The sequence below is a fragment of the Lycorma delicatula genome, chromosome 2, assembly GCF_047948215.1.
Source record: "Lycorma delicatula isolate Av1 chromosome 2, ASM4794821v1, whole genome shotgun sequence".
Lineage (NCBI taxonomy): Eukaryota > Metazoa > Arthropoda > Insecta > Hemiptera > Fulgoridae > Lycorma > Lycorma delicatula.
In genome coordinates this window covers 102,780,899-102,800,526 of record NC_134456.1, presented here as the reverse complement: position 1 = coordinate 102,800,526, position 19,628 = coordinate 102,780,899, and the positions used below count along the sequence as shown (strand labels likewise).

General features: G+C 27.1%; 3 protein-coding genes across 5 annotated transcripts in view; 1 reads left to right on the top strand and 2 right to left on the bottom strand.

Annotated features, from left to right (window-relative positions):
• Window positions 1–17,715, bottom strand: part of LOC142319058 (putative methyltransferase DDB_G0268948) — an 80,889-nt gene extending 63,174 nt beyond the window's left edge. The window contains exon 1 of the mRNA XM_075355911.1: window positions 17,668–17,715. The gene's annotated coding sequence lies outside the window, so the exon portion shown is untranslated. The remainder of the gene's footprint in view (window positions 1–17,667) is intronic.
• On the bottom strand, window positions 384–17,725 carry LOC142319059 (uncharacterized). Its single transcript, XM_075355913.1, has 4 exons — window positions 17,504–17,725; window positions 14,663–15,055; window positions 8,672–8,898; window positions 384–709 (listed from the first exon to the last, which is right to left on the bottom strand). The coding sequence occupies exons 2-4, from the start codon at window positions 15,021–15,023 to the stop codon at window positions 512–514; spliced, it is 786 nt and encodes a 261-aa protein (XP_075212028.1). The 5' UTR covers window positions 15,024–15,055; window positions 17,504–17,725; the 3' UTR covers window positions 384–511.
• Window positions 17,698–19,628, top strand: part of Lrch (Leucine-rich-repeats and calponin homology domain protein) — a 447,029-nt gene continuing 445,098 nt past the window's right edge. Inside the window, exon 1 of one of the 3 annotated variants that reach the window (XM_075355908.1) lies at window positions 17,698–18,211. In XM_075355908.1, the coding sequence (XP_075212023.1) occupies window positions 18,037–18,211 (175 nt within the window). In that variant the 5' untranslated portion in view covers window positions 17,698–18,036. The remainder of the gene's footprint in view (window positions 18,212–19,628) is intronic. The other 2 variants (XM_075355907.1, XM_075355909.1) reach the window with 2 other exon arrangements.

The following is a 19,628-nucleotide window of genomic DNA, read 5'->3' as shown; positions in this document are numbered from 1 at the left end:
TTTATAATGTAACTGTTATTAAATTATTTTGTTTTTAATTTGAACTTCTATTTTGTGTATTATAAATTATTTGAGAGTAATAAATTTTATTTATATAAAATCTTTACATACGTTAATCTCTCAATATCCTTGTCCAACTCCAAACAAACGACAATATCTTAACCACAATCCTTCCTAATAGTATGGCATTTTACAAAGTATGAAAGTAGAGCACTCACTACTAATTACTGATTTTTATAGGCTTAAATATATGTTGCAATAAACCGATTTACCATCAGAAATTAAAGAGTCACCCAACAGCAGATGAACAGTTCCTTAAAGGAGATTATCACATTATTGCCTCAAAATTTTTTTGGGATGTGGAAAATAATAAGTAAAAGTAATAAGATTAATTACAATTTTTATTTGCTCATATAAATCTACATTAGAGTAATTTAAGTAAAGATTGAACAGCAATTAAAGTAATTAAATAAAAAATCTACCACTGATGTTTTTTTATTTAAAAAGCTTATTAGGATTTTAAAGGCTGCTGTAAATTTCCTTTATTAACTTCCCCTTCATGTTGAGAATTCCATTGTAATTTAAGTTGGTAATTAGGTAATAACTGAACTCTTAATAATGGCAAAACTGGTAAATATGTTTTACAAAAATATATTAATCCAGAACGGCATTCATGAGGATTTAGTATATTTGCACTTTTTGGAGGATCCTAGAAAAATAAAACACACAAAATAATAAAAGAAAGAAACACAATTGTCCAACCTATTTTATTACTTACAAACACCAAAAAAAAAAATTTACTTGGATAAGAAGGAATATAACACTTCTTCACAACTCCTACCATATTTACCGATCAGTCAGAAAAGACATGAAATCAGAGAAGGGCGTGCTAGAGAAATGCATAGCTCTAAGGGAATCTAAACCAGACTCAACTGATGGGAAACTGACTTAAGCACTGAATAAAATATAACCAGCTATACAATACTATACAGCAACTATACAATGTTATAAATGAATATTTATCATGGTTTTTATATAAATAAACTTACACAGCTACAGAAAGATAAAAGAGTATTGTAATTTAAACTGCAGTACATGAATGTAGTAACTGCTTATTTAGCTGAATCAGAGTTAGATTTTCTTTGCCTACACTATTCCTTATTTTTGCAGAAAACATGGTAAACATAATTTTTAGCTAGCTAAAGTTTATCTGCACTTTTTACGCTGAGTTAAAAAATGGAATAAGTATTTTTTATAACATACGAATTCTGTATAATAACATTTTTTATTTATTGTTTTTTTGAAATTTCAGGTACTTTTTCAGTGGTAACTTACCTGTTCCTCCAAACCTCATCTGATAACTCAAGGGGAATTAATGATTTATTTGGGATTTGAAATTTTTCAGTAGGCTTTTGTGTTCTAGGGTGAAAGACTAAAATCTTCTTCAAAGTGACACTAAAATGTACTTTTTCTTATAATCCCCAGTTATGATCTTCAATCTTTCAATGGATTTCTACTCTGAAGAAAATAATGTATTGTACTGTAACAATATTTACACTGCAATGGATATACTAGATCATACTCAACAAAACACTAGAAATTGTGGGGTTCTTCTAAGACTAGTCTGAAGGTTGTACTTTTGCATAATGGGAATGAATCTCCTTTTAATTTATGCAACTAACATGAAGGAAGCATATAAAATTGTGTTAGAAAAATTCAATATGAGTATTGCTACATGTTGAGATTTAAAATTTACTCCACTGTTAATCAGTTTGCAGCTCAGCTACACTAAATTTTGTTGAAAAATCATTTCATAAAGAAGGAACGACCAAAATATGTAGCAATCACTTAAGTCTGACTGGAAAGATGTTGTTCATCCCACATCAAGCCAACTCCAACATATAAAATTAGGAATTTTAAAAAACTTTGTTAAGGCAATGGAAAAACAATACTGCTTGGGTTTCATTATTTGCAGGAAATATTTTGTGGTGTTAGTGATTGTAAAATCAAGGAAGGAATTTTTTTAGATGTACAATTAAGAACTTTGCTTAAAAATGGAAAATTTGAAGATCTCTTAAGCTGAGTTGAAAAATCAGTGAGGAGTTCACATTCAAAAGTGTGAGAAATTTTTAAGAAAATCATAAAATCATGAACAACCATGAGAGCATGGATGAATTGTTACCCTGTCATACAAAGAGTGAAATATGTCCCACAAAATTAATCTTGGACTCTAGCCTGGATTTCTTCCTGACAATCTCAATGCTATCAGAAATGAACACAGTAAGCATTTCTACAAGCTATCACTTCCAGGGACAGTGGAAAGCAAGACTGATTGCTAAAGAGGTATATTACAGGAGCCAAACGTCAATTACATTTTAAGCAAGATGAGTGAAATGATTATAATGTGCACATGTGTGTATGTGTTTACTTAACCTGTATAATATAATGAAAAACAGTGGTGATAGAGGAAAATGTATCTACTTATAAATTTGAATTATATACATTATATATAGAATGAATTATAATAATTGAACAATAATAATACAATTTTTTTAAATTCAATTCTTTTAATAACCATACTCCTCTGTACAATAGATTTAATAGATCAACCCAAATACAGAATAAATGAAATAGGATACCTTATTTCATTACATAAGCAGAACCGCTTTCACAAACTTAATTTCCATCATCAGCTGCATTATATTTATATATATTTCAAAAAACATCATAAACTCGCAATACCTATCATATCACTTATTAATTTATATTTTATGTTAAAGTTTTTCAACTAATTAAATTTACTTTATCATACTTTATTATACAAAATTTAAAAATGTTTAAATTAAAAATTATAATCAAAACAAGATGTAAAATATAGAATTGTTTAAATTGATATTAAAATTAATTTAAAAAATGAAAATGTAAAAATCTTTCACATGTGAACAATATGACATCAATATAAACAAACTAAAATAAAGTAAAAATTATAAACAATAAAATTAACATTAAAAGAAAAATCAAAAAATTAAGTAAAGTAAAATTATATGCTAGTCGTGTGGTCTTAGGTAGATAAGTCATCCTATTACAATTATTCTGCACTTGGGTTGATCTATTAAATATAAATTATATAGTATGAAAAGTGCTGTTAAGATCGAATGTTTTCTCTCTCATGACATAAAACCTTAATTTTTTCCCCAGTGAAAGATTCTAGAGGTGTCAAATCAGACAATTTTTAAGTCTATTGTTGAATATCGTTAAAACATGAATATTAAAAACACTGATAATTGAAAAAGCCTCTTATAACAAATTATGAAAAAAAAATTACTTTTCAAAATAATGATAAATGACTTTCAACCTTATCAGGAATAAAAAATATTTAAAGATTTCCAAAATTTGTTAATAGTAAATACCTGCATCCGTTTTTGTTAATTACTTAATCAAATTATGAAATAAATTACAATTAAATAAAAAAATAATACTTCAAAAATCTAAAACACTCAAAAACACTAAAAATGAAATATTAGTTAATTTTTTTATAAAAAATTAATTTTTGTACTACTTACTGCTTATTATTTTGTTTTCATCTATGTTAAGCACATTCACAGATCTCTGCTTCATTAGAACATATGAATGTATACAATGAAATTTAGATTAAAAACATATTTATAAAAATTTTAAAAAGAGGTATTTATAAATCTAGTTACCACTTGCTTACTATTATAGGAATATTATTATTCCTTTCTTTTTTTCACATTAAGTTCTTTTGTGACAATCTCTGCTTTATAAAAACATATGAAATTATATTAGTCTGATCTCTGATTTCTGATAAAGAAGAGAGCTCTAGAAAAAGTGCTAAATGAGGAAGGAATATTATTAATAGTACATAGGTAAAGATTATCTTTTTTGTAAATATTCTGTTGCTAGGATGTAATTTCCTGCACTATTTATTAACAGAGAGGTATATTTATCACCACTTTATGGGTTTTTTTGGTACCGTAATTTAAAACTATTTTTTTATCTAAATTTTTATAGTTTAAATTAAATGTACTATTTCGCTAATCCAGTCATCATGGGGAAATTATCTCTAGTATGTTCATCACAGTTAGATTTTTGTTTATTTTAATCATTGCTTGTAAATCCTCATAAAAGTGATTTTTATTTTATAGTTTTATCAGTCATTCCTATATGAGATTTTTACATATTTTCTCTCCATATTCTAATTCATAAACTCCTGTTTTCTGATATTATAAATAAAATTTCTTACTAGTTAACATCTTAACTCTATGATGAGGTAGGGATGCCTTAAACCTGTCATCTGAAAGTTCCAGGTTCAAGTCCCAATCAGGCACGACATTTTTTTATATATTACAGAATTCATTATCATCCAATATAAGAAAAAAAGTTAACTATTTAACATCATCCTGTTATTACTGTAAAAAAAAAATTAATTTTATCTAATTTTCTTATGGTTCTTTTTTTTAAAGGCAGTTTCTAAAATTAAATATTTTTTTGAAATATCTACTAAATACATTTTTATTATAATTAAATGGCGGGATGATATAATATACATTATTTCTTGTCTCTTTCTATGTTGTGAATTTATTAATTGAAATATATTAATTTTATTAATGTCCTTTTTATTATAATAATTTCCAACTGCTGTGTATTTTATTAAATGTTTCATTCAACTCAATATGATATTATATGGTTTATGGTTCTATTAATCAAACCATAGAATTTCGCTAATTTTTGGTGATATAAGTAGTATTGATTTATTATAATTTGTTACAGATAATATTGATATTTAATGTGCAATCAGGCTGTTAATTTATTTTAGTTTTTTTACGAATTACATCATTCTAGATTAATCTGTTTATATGTATATAATATATTATCATAATGACCATCCAAATAACCAATCCATCATTTTTATTATTTTATCCAATTTTTTTATGAACAAAATTTTTTTTCTTTTAATTACCAAACAATTCATTAATTAATTATCAAATCTCATCATTAAATTAAAAATCTGTATCTTTTGAAAACTTTCCAGAAATTAAAAAAAAAATTTAACAAAATTATTTTTACAAATTTTTAACACAATAATATTTCATAAATTTGGAATTTATGAAATCAGGTTTTGGAATTGCTGAAATAAGGTTTATAAAAAATTCAAACATGCAGTTTTAGTACTAACTTACAAAACAAAAAATTCATGCAAAAATTACAACAAAAATTTTTTAAAAATATTTTTATTGATAGTTGCATTAACAATTAAATTTATTAGCGACTCATCAGGATCTTCATGAATTTACTGGTAAATGTGTAGTCTTGAACACTCAGGTCAACCATTCCTGAGATGGGTGGTTAATTGAAATCCCAATCACCAAAGAACACTAGCATCCATGATCTGGTATTCAAATCCATATAAAAGCAACTGCTTTTATTAGGATTCGAACTTTAGAACTCTCAACTTCGAAATGAACAGATTTGCGATGAGTCAAACTAAACAAGTGGATGATTTTACCTCTAGACCAACTCCGTGGGTTAAAAAAAAAACTTTAACAAGTTTTTCAACATCACTAAAACAATACAATCCCACTGTTAAATGCAAAACATTGGGTCCAGTAACACAAACCAAAATGTGAAAATGATGTTAAATATTCATAGTTATGTTTAATAACAATATTAAAAAATAATACTTAAAAATCCTAAAAAATTAGTATTAAATATAGAGATTATGTTTCGGATATTTGACTGCAAATAAGTATGAGAAATATACTTTTTTGTAATAAAAAAAAATTTCTAATTTTAATTCATCATATTACTCATCTCTTGATTATGTATAGAAATAAATTAATTTACATTATCATCTTACTAAATCAATTTTTATTCTTCTACAATTTCAGATGATAGGGCAATGTAAACAATTCTGTTGTAACCTGAATGATCTGAACACATCCTGACCTCCAAGGGAAAGACCTACCTTTCTCCCTTGATGACTACAGTCCCCGCACCACCACACATGTTTCTAGCTCAAATAAATTTTACCATATATAACAACTGCAGTCATCACTTTTACCTTCACTAAGGTTTCTTTGAACATCTTTGTTCTTCTTTGCTACTCTTGTTTCCTCAAAACTACTAACCATGTTGCAGAAACATGAATCCTGCTCCCCCTTAACTCTATTAACACAAGAGAAATCTTGCTTTTTGCTAACAGAGCTTCATTGGACTACAATAAACAAATAATAAATTTGTCTTGTATCTTATGTATTAACTCTAAATTGACTTCAGACTCAAACCATAAGAAACCACAAATGTCTTAGCATTCCAACGTGTTTCACTAAATAACTAACACTTAATTTTATGATATATAGGAACTCCTTTCCATAAGTATCTGTTCATTCCAACGTAGTTCCTCTAAAACTAACACTTACTATTCACTATTTTTTTTTTTTTTTTTTTATAAGTTGCATCTCACTTTATTTTGCACCGGCAGAATATTAATTTTAATAAATTATCTGAAGCCTGAACATTATTCATAGGATTATGTACAAGGTGCCCAATATTTTTTTACTATGTTTTCTGTTCACCCACAGTAACCTAGAAATAAACTTCAAGAACTACTTCAGTATTTTGGTTTTCTATTTTAAAATTTTTAAATAAATATTGTAAATGCATTTTTATTTTTAAAATTTATCTTTCACAATAATAATTTATAAGAAATTTCAGTGATGTATTACATTAAACTCTATGCAGCACAGTGACACACTTAACACTCTGTTCTTTGTATCTTTTGACACTTCTTTGTATTCTAATAAAAACTTTACTTTTTGACTTTGTGGTAAAAACATAACACATCAAATTTAAACTGTTTGAATTGTAAAATATCAAGATCTTATGGGTAAATAATGTTACAGCTATTCAAAGTTGTATATACAAAGAAAAAATTCAAAATATCATAAAAGTGATGACTTTTAAAGGACCGCATTTTAAAGAATTAATTTTTTTTTAGTTTTTCAACATGAATTTTTCATGCGATGGGTTTTCACAATATGATCCTGTAATTATGGAATGAATTAAGACAAAATTATTTGACAGTTGATTAAGTAAAATAATCTATCAAATTTCACAATCTATTAGCTATTGAAAAACATTAGCTCTAAAATTTATTATAAAAAGCATTATGTTGACCTACAGGTGTAAATATTTACAGTACAACTTATTTTTAATTTTTAAATTATAATTTGTGAATTGAGAGCTACAGCACTTTTTAGAAAATATATTATGTGCATACTCAGCATACTCAACAGCTTGTTTTAGAGTTCACACTCAAAGCATTAATTGTGAAATTCTTTCTAATAATGTATTACTGAAATATAAAAATTGAAACTACAAATAGTTGTCATGTTTATAAAATCAAACACTTATTATGCTTTTCAAAACACTCTTTAAAAAACATTACACTATTTTCATCTAGAGCACTCATTTCATTTCATATATCTATACTATTATATTTTTCTAGTATATTAAAATTTCTTCTTCTTCTGAATAATGCTATCTATTATAAATAATATTTTTAAAATGATACTTTTTACAAAAACTGAGTTAAATAAAAAATTTAGCAATACGAGATTAACTTGTGAATGAATCTCTTTGGATGTTACTCTGGTCACTTTTCTGAAAGTTTTCCAAAAGGTTTGTCTACAGAGAATTATTTTTTAGAACGAATATCAGATTGCACTTACAAATTGTTAGTTGTTAATACTTACAAATTGTTACTACTAAATAAAACTCATAATTTTAAATTAAACATCTACATACATATTTTTTATATTCCATTTACACAGAATTTTATTAGACAGTAACATTGTTTATTTCATTTATAATTAATTTGTTTAAAATATTTTGACAAAAAGATACCAATGTTTACTATGACATTATATTTTGATTAATTTTAAGTATCTTATAGTCCCCTGATTGTATGATATATGTGAATTGCTGAAAGTACTTGAGAATTATTTTTTTATTAAGCTTTGTTGATTTGAGGTGGTTTTTTTTTTAAAATATTATTATCTTTATAAGAATTATACTAACTACTTATGTTTAATTTTGATAAAATATCATTAAGGACTCTTACTGAGTAAGATCTTATACTCTATATCCTTTAATTGCTAAAGAGAAATGGGTGAGAATTCTAAGAAGGAAGTAGAGTAAAGGGTTTAGAATTAAACCAGTTCAACAAAGGATACTGAAATCACAACGTAATATTTTTTTGAATAATCAAATGAAATGCCATGGTAAAAAGATATAGAAAAGTTTCAGAACCGATAAGATCCTTTTTTTTAAAAAAAGAAACTGATGCATTGTTAATTTTAAGTTAAAATACTAAACAATTTTTTTTTTTAAGAAAGTTGAACAACCAGACAGATTATCACCAGAGAAATGCAAACAATAGAATGCTGCACTTATTCAACCTACCAAAAATTTTAATTTTTATTTTAAGGAAAAGTTATAAAAGGAAATAATGATGGAGTTAAAAAGAAAAAGCAAAACTGTTTAACAAAAGCAGTGTGCAAGTGGTTATTTTTTTATTTTATTGTAATCATTACAACTTATAGTAACAAATATAATGTGTATATACTTACAATAATGTGAACATAATTACCTGGATTGTATGAAGGAGAATAGATTGTTTAAAAAATTTGTAGACTTCTTCTTGATTTCTCCACAGTGATCCCATAAAGTATCTATGTGTATTTACATAGATTCCAAATAGGGATGATAAAGCATTATCATTTAAATTATTTCTCTGTGACCACTTTAATATATCGTAAAGTAATATCTTCATAAAATGTTTACTAAGGCTTGAAAAATAATCTGGCAAATGTGTTGCTGTAAAGACAAAAATTAATAGCTAATAAAAGAAACTTCTTTCTCTTTCCCATTGTATGCATGCATTTATGTCCATGCGCATGTGTGAATAATCTGGTACATAAGGGTCAATGCCAATATGTACATTATACCCTCTTGACAATAGACGTATTTAAATTACATGAATAGAAGAGTCAAGTTTCCAGCTCATAAGAAAAGAGTAAATGCTTAAATGAGGAAGGAGTGGAAGAAACAGCTGAACTGTGTAATGAGCTATACTGTACAGGAGAATGGCCTGAAGACTGTGAAAGTGGTAATAATACAAATTCTGAAGAAAACTGGTACGAGAAAATGTACAGAAGACAGAACAATAAGTTTTTTAGGCCGTACTACTAAAATATTGTTAAGAATTTTAAACCGGAGGTCAGTAAATAAAATGGAATAGAATGCAGTAGAGGAACATTGGGCTACTAAGGATGGTTGGAAAAGACATCTAGAGAGCAAAAAAGGAATGAATATGTTTCATAGATTTAGAGAAGGCATTTGATAGAATCAAACAGGGAAAAATGATGGAAATTGTTAAAGGGAAAAATTTGAATGGAAAGACAGAAGATTATTTACAGAATTATATTATATCAAATAGCAGCAATGAAAGCACGTAAAAATGAGGCCTGAATGGGTGTAGGTTGAGGGGTGTTAGGCAAGAATGCTGCCTTTCATGCACACTGTTTAACATTTACATTGAACATAAGATAAGGAATATATTAAAATAAAGAGAAGAAGGAATAAGTATAGAAGGGCAAAAAATAAGATGCATAAAGTTTGCTGGTGTATTACCAGCAAACAGTAATTATGGTAATTCAAACTGATGGCACACATCTGCTTCAAAGACTATTAATGTTAACAGCTCTGGAGGTAGGAATGAAAGAGTATGGAATGAAGATATATACAGGAAAAACTAAAGTAATGGAAGTAAATAAGTGTAAAATATGGAGTGTTTTATATGGATAAGTGAAGCATGGATGATTAAGAGTAAGAGGGATTGGATTGAGGCTTTTGAGATGTGGATATGAAGAAGAATAGAGAAACTAAAATACAAGGTAACATGAGGAATAAGAAATTAATGAACTGAATTAGAACTGTCTAGAACATGCGGTTAGAAAATAAGGAATCTTGATAACTGCATCAGAAAGGTCAACAGAAAGAAAAAGGAAGCAAGGAAGAAGAATGAAGTTACTAGAAAGGTGAAGATTATAAACTATAAGGCTTAGGACACCGCTGATTAAGACAGCAGTGGGATAAGGGACCTGCCATCAGACAGAACATCAGATGCTAATGATGAAATAAAGCCATTTACAATAAAAAAATAAGGATAAGAGTACAGAAAACTAATGTAAAGAAGTGTCACAAACCATGAGCTAAGGCTGTCTAAAAAATGCAAATAAAAATATAATTTTACAAATTTTTGTTTCTTAAGTTTTTTTATTAGTTTCCAACTAATATCTTTAAAAATTTCTTTGTGAAAATACTTTCAAAATCAGAGTTACATCAAGCTATAAATATAATTATAATATAATAAACAATATATATAATAAGAATAAGAATTTGATTTTTTTTTTTGTTAAAATGTTACTTGCAATGGAAATAAATCCTCACATCAAGGAAAGAAACCTGTTACACCTTAGACACCATTAATCAATTTACCATGGCACAACCTTACACAACATTAATCAATTGCACAATTATGTACTATAACTCTGGTGACCTGCACATGATATTAATCAACACAGTGTACAACAAAAACCAGTTGCACAAAATCAGAACATTCAGAACAAAAATGTATAACATAAGGTACCAAACCACTTTTTGGAAAAATTTGTCTCTCAATTCTTTAAGCCAAAAATATGTCTTATTATATTCTTTCTTTTTTATTGAAAGCAGAAATTACACAATTATTTATTCATCTGAGTTGTTATACCAGTATAGATAACAAGTATATATCCATACTGGTACATAAAGACAGAAGCAATCATGAGAATAAATAATAATTCTCTAAAAAGACCAAAAAAAAATTGAATAAAACAGTTAAGGGCTGAAAGAGTAAGAAATAAATTAACCCAGACTAAGAAATATCCAAACAACTACATAAATCAATTAAATATCAATAGTTTAAAACGATATGTACTATAAAACTTTAAACTATAAAGCTTTATGTACTTTAAAACCACATGATAACATATATAACCCTACCATTTATCTGGTATAATTTCATTATACTAGTCTGATAATATCTTAATAAATTCATCTAAAATTTTACATTTCTGTCATCTGTTCCTGATAGGCAAGTAGGTGTATTAACAGCATACACTTCTTAAATTATATCTTTGAGAACTGGTCAAGAACTCAAGATAATTCTTTTAGAGTGTTGAGATCATTTTCTTTAGTCATTCATTATCAAACTTCTTGTAGATGTTTCTCCAACCTTTTTTCCAATTAACAGTTACTCATCACTTTAATGCATTCTTTTGGAAAATTATTTCCAATTAACTATACGATATCCTAATGAATCTGATATTATTAGTCTCCATCGCCTCTTTAATATGATTTAGTTAACATACTTCTCTTTTTTAATGTTAGCAACTAAACTCGTCATTGTTCAAGTAGTTCACAATCCAACACATGCTTATCAGTTTACATTACATTGTCACATAAAAAGATTTACTCTACCATTTCACATTTACATTCTACATCCTAAGCTAATAATTGTTTGGGGTTCTTATAAATCACAATCCTGTGGTATTCTCATAAGAATAATTAATATTGTTTTTAAATAAATTTTAATTTAAGAATAGTGAAAATTTTAAAATCATTTTCTTTAACCTATTACTATAACTATATAACTTGTTTTTGCCTTTTCAGGGATTTTTAATATTTTAACTAAAAGATTGCTTGAGTTTAAAAAGGTGCTACATAAGGTTAATGAATGATAAAGAAATTTATTAACGACTAGGAGGTATAATTTAAAATAAGTGGTAATACAAAAATTTTAAACAGTTTGTATTTATAAAAATAAAAGAATATAACAGTAGTACAATTTCATAATTTTTTTGCACAATCTGAATTGTGCATTTATTATGACCCTTTCAGGTGTTTGAATCTGCTCTTTTTGTTCTTAAGAATCTTTCATTATTTTTTTGTTAAAGGCAGAGATTACACATTTATCTATTCATCTGAAGTATCCTAATAAAAAAAGAATTAATTGTAGAAAGTAGTTTTTAGAGGAAATCAAAATAATGGGTACTAGGAGGATGCAGAATATAAAATTTACCTACATTAGATGCAAAGTTAAAATTATTTGATCAAAACATTCTATGTCATTCTCAAATGACAAAAATCCTGTATGAAATCCTATGACTTGTGGGACTCAATTATTTTAAACCAGTCAGGAAGCAAAAAAATACATCTATAACTTCTGCATTGAAAGTCAACTGAATGTCGAACCAATTCTCTTGAACTTTTTAAAAATTTATTCCTTAAAAACTCCCAATTCTTTGTGGGAAATATGAAAATAAAACAATAATAAGAATTTTATAAAATTTCAGTTCAATCTGTTAAATTTCTACTAAACCAAAGCATAAAGTAGCTAATTTTGCTACTTTGGCTAATTCAAAAGAGCCTTATTGTGCTTCTATTACCAATTTTTAATAAATTATCAAACCATTTAAAAAGTTTTTCCAACAATTTATTTAGAACATAATTACAAGACTTTTTTTAGAGAAACAATATCAATCCATGGGTATGTTTTTAAATAACAATATTTAAAATATCTTAAAGTTTCTGCAGTTCGTTCAATGTGTACATAAGTATCTGCTAAACTAATTTTCAATAACACCTGAAATTGTGAACTCTTAGTTGTGAAATAGTTAACAAAAAAGAAACTGCCCCAATGGGCAGTGAAGCAGCAGCATACCTAGCCACTACTGATGTGATCTATAAAAAGTATTATTACATTCCAATCAGAATGAAATATTTACTTATTTATAATGTACATGGTGAGAAATTTTCAAAAAATAATTATTTCTAAATGGTCAGTTTTTACACCATATACAGGGCAATTTTCACAACATCCTGAGTTTTATATTTCGACCCTAAAAAAATGTTTTAATTGTTATGACCTACTTCAATTCATTCATCTTGTTTTTTTTTTTTTTTTTTTTTTTTTTTTTAACAAAATAAATCACATCTTTCTGGTTTAGGATGATGTATTAAAAAAAATTTTACCACAAAATTATAAAGCCAGAATTATTTGGTTAATTAAAGGTACTTTTTCATTTCTCTCCCGCCAAACAACAGCAGTTGTTTTACACCAGTCATTTTAAACATTCTCCATATTAACATATTTTACATATTAAAAATATAATATAACCAAACTATTTAAATTATAAATTCAGTAATTATTGTAATTATTTATTATTTAAATAATCAAAACATTACTGTTAATTATTTGATGTTAGTGAGCGAAGAGCGCATACGTTAAGTTTGGTTAGATTATGTTTATATAATCTAACCTAAGGCTATTAAAAATGGTAATATAGATTGGGTTATTTCTCCAACCTGGCTATTGTTATTATAAATATTTCCTGCTATTTTGAGTTATTTTCAGGAGAGAAATGAAATGTACAGAAAATTATTCTAATCATAAAAAAATTACTTGATTTAAAAAATATTTATTTATCAACTCTGCAATGTTTTTTAAACATCTGTTTTGATTATAAAACAATAGCAGCTACATGCAAGGAGAAAATTATATTTTGTATTGACAATCAAAACTATCTTTTATGTTATGTGTATAGTTTTTTGAATCGTAAAGCATATAAAATGTAGAAAATGCAACATGAGTTCAGAAGTTATATTGTTAGTATATTGTACACACAACTGGACTAAAGTTGAAAGACAGAAACATTAACTAAATTTTACTTCTTTTAAATTTAAGCAACACAAGAAATTTTTACCCAACATAAAGGGGCTATTAATCTTAAACTTGTTAACACAGCTACAAATTTATCAGTCATGTTAAGTCCGCTAGGCTACTCTAGCTGTTAACTCATCTTATATATATGCTGATTTCGAAGTCAAGAGTTCTAAGGTTCAAATTCTCATAAAGGCAGTTACTTTTATACGAATTTGAATACTAGATCATGGATACGAGTGTCCTTTGGTGATTGGGTTTCAATTAACCACACATCTCAGGATTCGTCAACCTTTTTCTTTTTCTATTTAGCCTCTGGAGCCACCATGAGGTATTACTTCAGAGAATGAATGAAGATGATATGTATGAATGTAAATGAAGTGTATTCTTGTTCAGTCCCAGGTTGATCATTCCTAAGATGTGTAGTTAATTGAAACCCAACCATCAAAGAATACCAGTATCCACAATCTAGTATTCAAATCCATATAAAAGTAACTCCCTTTACTATGATTTGAACCTTAGAACTCTCGACTTTAAAATCAGGTGATTTGTGGTGACAATTTTACCACTAGAGCAACCCGGTAGGTAAGGAATAGTCAACCTGAGACTGTACAAGACTACACTTCATTTACATTCATACATATCATCCACATTCATCCTCTTATGTAATACCTTTTAGTGATTCTGGAAGCTTAACAGTAAAAAAAGAGAGAGTGAGATTGAGAGTGTGCGAGAGAGAGAGAGAGAGAGAGAGAGAGAGAGAGAGTGAGAGGGGGGGAGTCATGCTAATAAAAATTTACTAAAATCTTTGGTTACCAAAAAAGCACAGAGTATCTTCTTCATTAAGGTCCTTTAAACATGTCATGTGTTCTTTCGTAAAAGGTACCCATACAGTGATACGAGGTACTTCTGAGTTATCAATAGCAGGAAATGTTTCTAAAGGTGGCCATGACATTTTTTTAACATTACTGATCACTGAAGCTGGTGCAGAATACTTTTTTATCTTTTGTATATACTCTCGAGGTAATTTTTTAGGTTCAGTTAAAGATGAATGCTTTAATATTTCTTTTCCACTTTCTTTTTCCGGTAAAACTTGTGATATTATTTTAGACTGACGGTCATTTTTATTAGATTGTTGATTTTTATTACTATTACTGATTCTCTTCTTAGTTGACATAATTCAATAAAAATCTCTAAGTAAATTGTTCCCTAAAGTAATTGAATTGAATTTTTAATACTTAGTTAAGTGCCAATTCTTTAAAAACTATATGTAAATAAATTTCAATCACTATTTTACTCTCTTTACTAAACAATAAGAAAAATGTACTATATTTAATTGTTAGCTTTGTTAGTCATTAAGTTTTTTCTTCTTCAATGGGCATGACAAAAAAATATAAAACTGTTTTTTTAAAATAAATCTACAACCTGAAAGATTTTTTAAAATTTTAAATAAATTTTTTTTTCTGGAATAAAGAAATTGAGTAAAAATCAATAGAAAAAAATTAAAGGTAATAATAAAATAAGAAAAAGAAATGTTGAATAACCATTAAAAAAGAAATTATAATCAAACTAGGTAAATATTTTCTTAGAAAGATAAAACCTTCTGATTAAAAGGTAGAGCCTCCACCATGGAGAACATAACTAAAAATAATATTAAAAAAATGAAAAAATTGTAAAAAACCTTGTAAAAAAAAATTCCTCTTACATTGATAAAATAAAACAAAAAATATATAAATTAAAAGCTCTAGATGCTGTCATAAGAAGAAACTAAAAGAACTGAATATATCTATATTTCCTAGCATGGAATATATTCCAATGTATAGATAAAACATAATAAATCAGAAAACCAAAGCCCAGAAAAGAGATAGGACTGTAGGTAACAGGGCATCATACTAGTATTTTCTTCATGTTTAACCATTCTCTTTAGCATATTACCTACAAACAAATGGCCCAGTAGTTACAAGATGACAACTTCAATGGGCTGGGATTCAGCTAACTTCAGCTAACCTAACTTGTCTGAAATCCAAATGACTAAAAGGAAACAAAGAGAAGAACTAACAACTCCAGATACCATCATATAATGATACTATTGGATGTCAAGAGGAATAAATGGAAAGGAGGAGAAATTGACAAAGTAGTTTATCGATGTAAAACTGTTGTCAGGATTAAAAAAAAGAGTAAAGGACTACAAAAATTGGCTTTTAGATCTCACGGATGACAAAGATAAACAAGGGAGATAGAGAGAGTTCTGCAACAAACAGATTAGTGTAGTTGATGGGGAGATATGTGATGGTAGAGAAAGAAATTTGATTACTTTGTGACTCTTCAATAGCAGGCAGATTAGGATTTAAATAAATAACTCCAGTCTCGGTATTCAAAACAAAACTTGAACTTTGTTTTCCACCTACACAAAGTTGATCCCCATTATTAAATATTTATTATACATTTACACATTCCTGTCTGAAGAACAAAAGCTTTTAAATGTATTTTGATAATTATTTATGGTAAAAGTTAAAATGTTGCACAAGTCTCAACTAGATTGTTTGGTACTTTTCAAGAAGATGCTCACAGGCAATCTGTATTTAGTCAGTTGTTAGATGATGCCACTGAAAGGAGAAATTAATTAAAATAAAATTATAATCTAACTTTATATAATAAATAAATAGAATGTAATAAATAAATATATATAGTAGTAAAGTTAGATTATAATTATAGTTTATTTTCTCCTTTCAGTGACGCCATCTAACAACTAACTGACTAATTACAGTGACTAGATTTAACTGACTAACTACAGATCACCTTTCTTCAGATCTTCTTGAAAAGTACAGATTGTTTTAATAAACACTTTGTTGATTTCATATTTAAAGGGACTCTATACTCTTACCTGAAATGAATGTCATTTCAGTTTCAGATAAAGTTTTTCAAATAAACTTTTATCTCGATGTGTCATGTGTGCTACTGACTAACTACAGATCACCTTTCTTCAGATCTTCTTGAAAAGTACAGATTGTTTTAATAAACACTTTGTTGATTTCATATTTAAAGGGACTCTATACTCTTACCTGAAATGAATGTCATTTCAGTTTCAGATAAAGTTTTTCAAATAAACTTTTATCTCGATGTGTCATGTGTGCTAATCTTTTTAATTCATCATTTAATATATTCTCTAAGAGTTAGTATGTGAATGCCCTCATTATTTTTTTTTTTTCATTTAAACACAATGCATTTCTTACATTTTTGTATTTTTTAATGGTCAGTATTGTAGATAACGTATTATAAATATATAGATATACATACATATAATTACAAAAAATTTAATTTTTTTATGTGTATCAGCAAAGTACGTTTAAAAAAATTTGATGCGTATTATTAATTTGCTTTTTATTTAGAATATTTAAACAATATTTTTTTTTTTTGTTCCCACTCGTATAAAATTTTTGCACCACCTAGTTTCCGTAACTGCAACTACCAAAAACTCTTCATTTTTTAAAACGTAAAGGAAGTACGTCTTGCAGCAAGATCAAGTTACAAAAATAATAATAATGATAATGACCAATACAGCAGTTATGGTTATTTTATTACAAAAATGTATTGAACATTAATTATAGTTTCCTAAAATAAGCGTCTAATGATTTAAATAAAAAATTAGTAACCTACCTCCCTTTCATACAATCACCTTCAAACATAACCAAACAATAAAAATATTTATGACGAAAATAAACGATTGTATGAATATTTCTGAACAGGTTATAGATAACAAAATATAAACCTATATTACTTTATAAAAACTACTACTACTACTACCCGGTGACCGTACTCACAATATAATACGATTGACGTAAAGAGTAACAACAATCCAGTTTAACTCAGGGTAGGTACGAGTCTGCAACAGAACGTGCTGCTATCTATTATTTTAAAACTAACCAACACAGCAAGATGTGTGTTCGATTGCCATTCATAGCTTAGTTTCATCGTAGCGTTTCGGTCCTGTAACATGTAGAATATGTGTATTATGTTTGTATACAAAAGTTTTCATGGTTATTTTCATATTTAAAAATTATGTTGTGTAGTTATAAGTATTAGTCGAGTATGGCGATTTAAGGTGATAAAAACATCATAATCGGGGGAAGTTTATTATTTTGTTGCCTGCCCTGTTTTCTGACATGCAGTAACAAAATGAGAAATGGAACATGGCGAAGGTTGTGTCAAATATGAGCGGTCAGTTACAAAATCAGTTAACGCGATCATTGGAACGAATTTTAGAAGAGGCTCACTTAAGTGGAGAATTAAAACTAAGTGGAAGAAAATTAAGAGACTTTCCGCGTACAGGAGGAAAATATGACTTGGCGGATACAGTAATTGCAGGTGAGTGTAGGTTATTCTGCCTTTGTTTATTTTACTTTGTTCATCCAGTTCTAGCACGTGTTTTACTGATCGTATGATTAATAGTGTATTTATTTACTTTAAACGGGAATTGAACCAAAAAATTATTAAGTTTTATACTTTTAGATGCTGTTGCATTCCGTAATCCTTTATCTTTATGAAAACAAACCGCTAAAGGCGTATCTCTTTTCTATTTCTTTAACTGATTTTTGTTTTGACATACAGTTTTTTCATTTTCATAAATTTTAAGTTAATCGTTAAATTAAATTATAACCCTTAGTAATTTCTAATGTAGCTTATTTTCTTACAGATTTACTTGCCGGTATATGGTTTCTTGTCATAGCGGATTATCGATTTATTACACTGTCGCAATAAACTTTTTGGATTTTAATTTGATAATAGGTTGTAAAGATTTTAAATATTATTATATCTATGTTGAAATTCGATTTAACATTTAATTCAGATTGTAAAGTTCGTGTTGTTTAGTTTAACCTATTTTAGAACGAAGGAAAGTAAATGTGTAATTCTTCAACTTTTAATAATCTAAACATATTTAATATTCTATTAAACGTGTAACAATAGTTTTTATCTTTTAAAAGAATAAAAATCTATAAAAAAATAAGAGTGTAATTAAATTGTATTAAATTTATTATTTTGAACATGTAATTTTTTATGGTATTATTTCAATAACTAATGCACTGTTATTTAAAACAATTATTGTTATTTATGATTTTCTTAGAAGCATATGTTGTTACTACAGGTAATTCAATAAGCGATAAAGTATTTGTTGATATACCCGTATACGTAATATGAATCTGTTTTTTTCCCTTTTGTTGAATACCACATCTTCTAGAAACGATTGTCTACAATTTTAGTTTTAGCCAGTAACATTCTTCTGAATTATTTTTATTGCTCCGAATAAAGGAAATTATTAAATGTTTGCTAATAGGTCTTTATAGATAGTTTATAGATAGCCTATCCTACGGACATACACCATCATAGTGTATCATTTTAATGCTAGATAATATATAATATTTTCATAATAGTCTGTTTTTAAAATGTATGAATCAGACCTAACAGTATTTTTAATAACTTAGCCTTCGCAGCGTTTCTTGTTGTTTTAGTTGGTTAGCTGGTCGTGTGTTTTTGTTTATAATTTTAAGAATAAATTATATGAATTTTTATAAAATTTCACGGAAATAAAAATCTGATGTGGGCACCACATGACTTCCTTCACGCATGTTAAATTACATATACACATTTTTAAAAGTTCATAAAATGTTATTTCACTAATAACTTCTAATTTTTACATGCATATTTTTTTATTGTTATTGAGTTATTATTTATTGTAATTTTTTTTTTACAATCGGAGGTTAATAATTTTAATTAATCGATGTAT

What these genes read in the sequence shown, in the direction of transcription:
- LOC142319059 (XM_075355913.1), bottom strand. Translation starts at nt 15,023, where the DNA reads ATGTCAACTAAGAAGAGAATCAGTAATAGTAATAAAAATCAACAATCT. An exon ending in AGATACTCTGTGCTTTTTTG is followed by an intron (nt 8,899 to 14,662) that starts GTAACCAAAGAT and finishes TTGTCTTTACAG; the next exon opens with CAACACATTTGCCAGATTAT. An exon ending in TTCTCCTTCATACAATCCAG is followed by an intron (nt 710 to 8,671) that starts GTAATTATGTTC and finishes TTATTTTTCTAG; the next exon opens with GATCCTCCAAAAAGTGCAAA.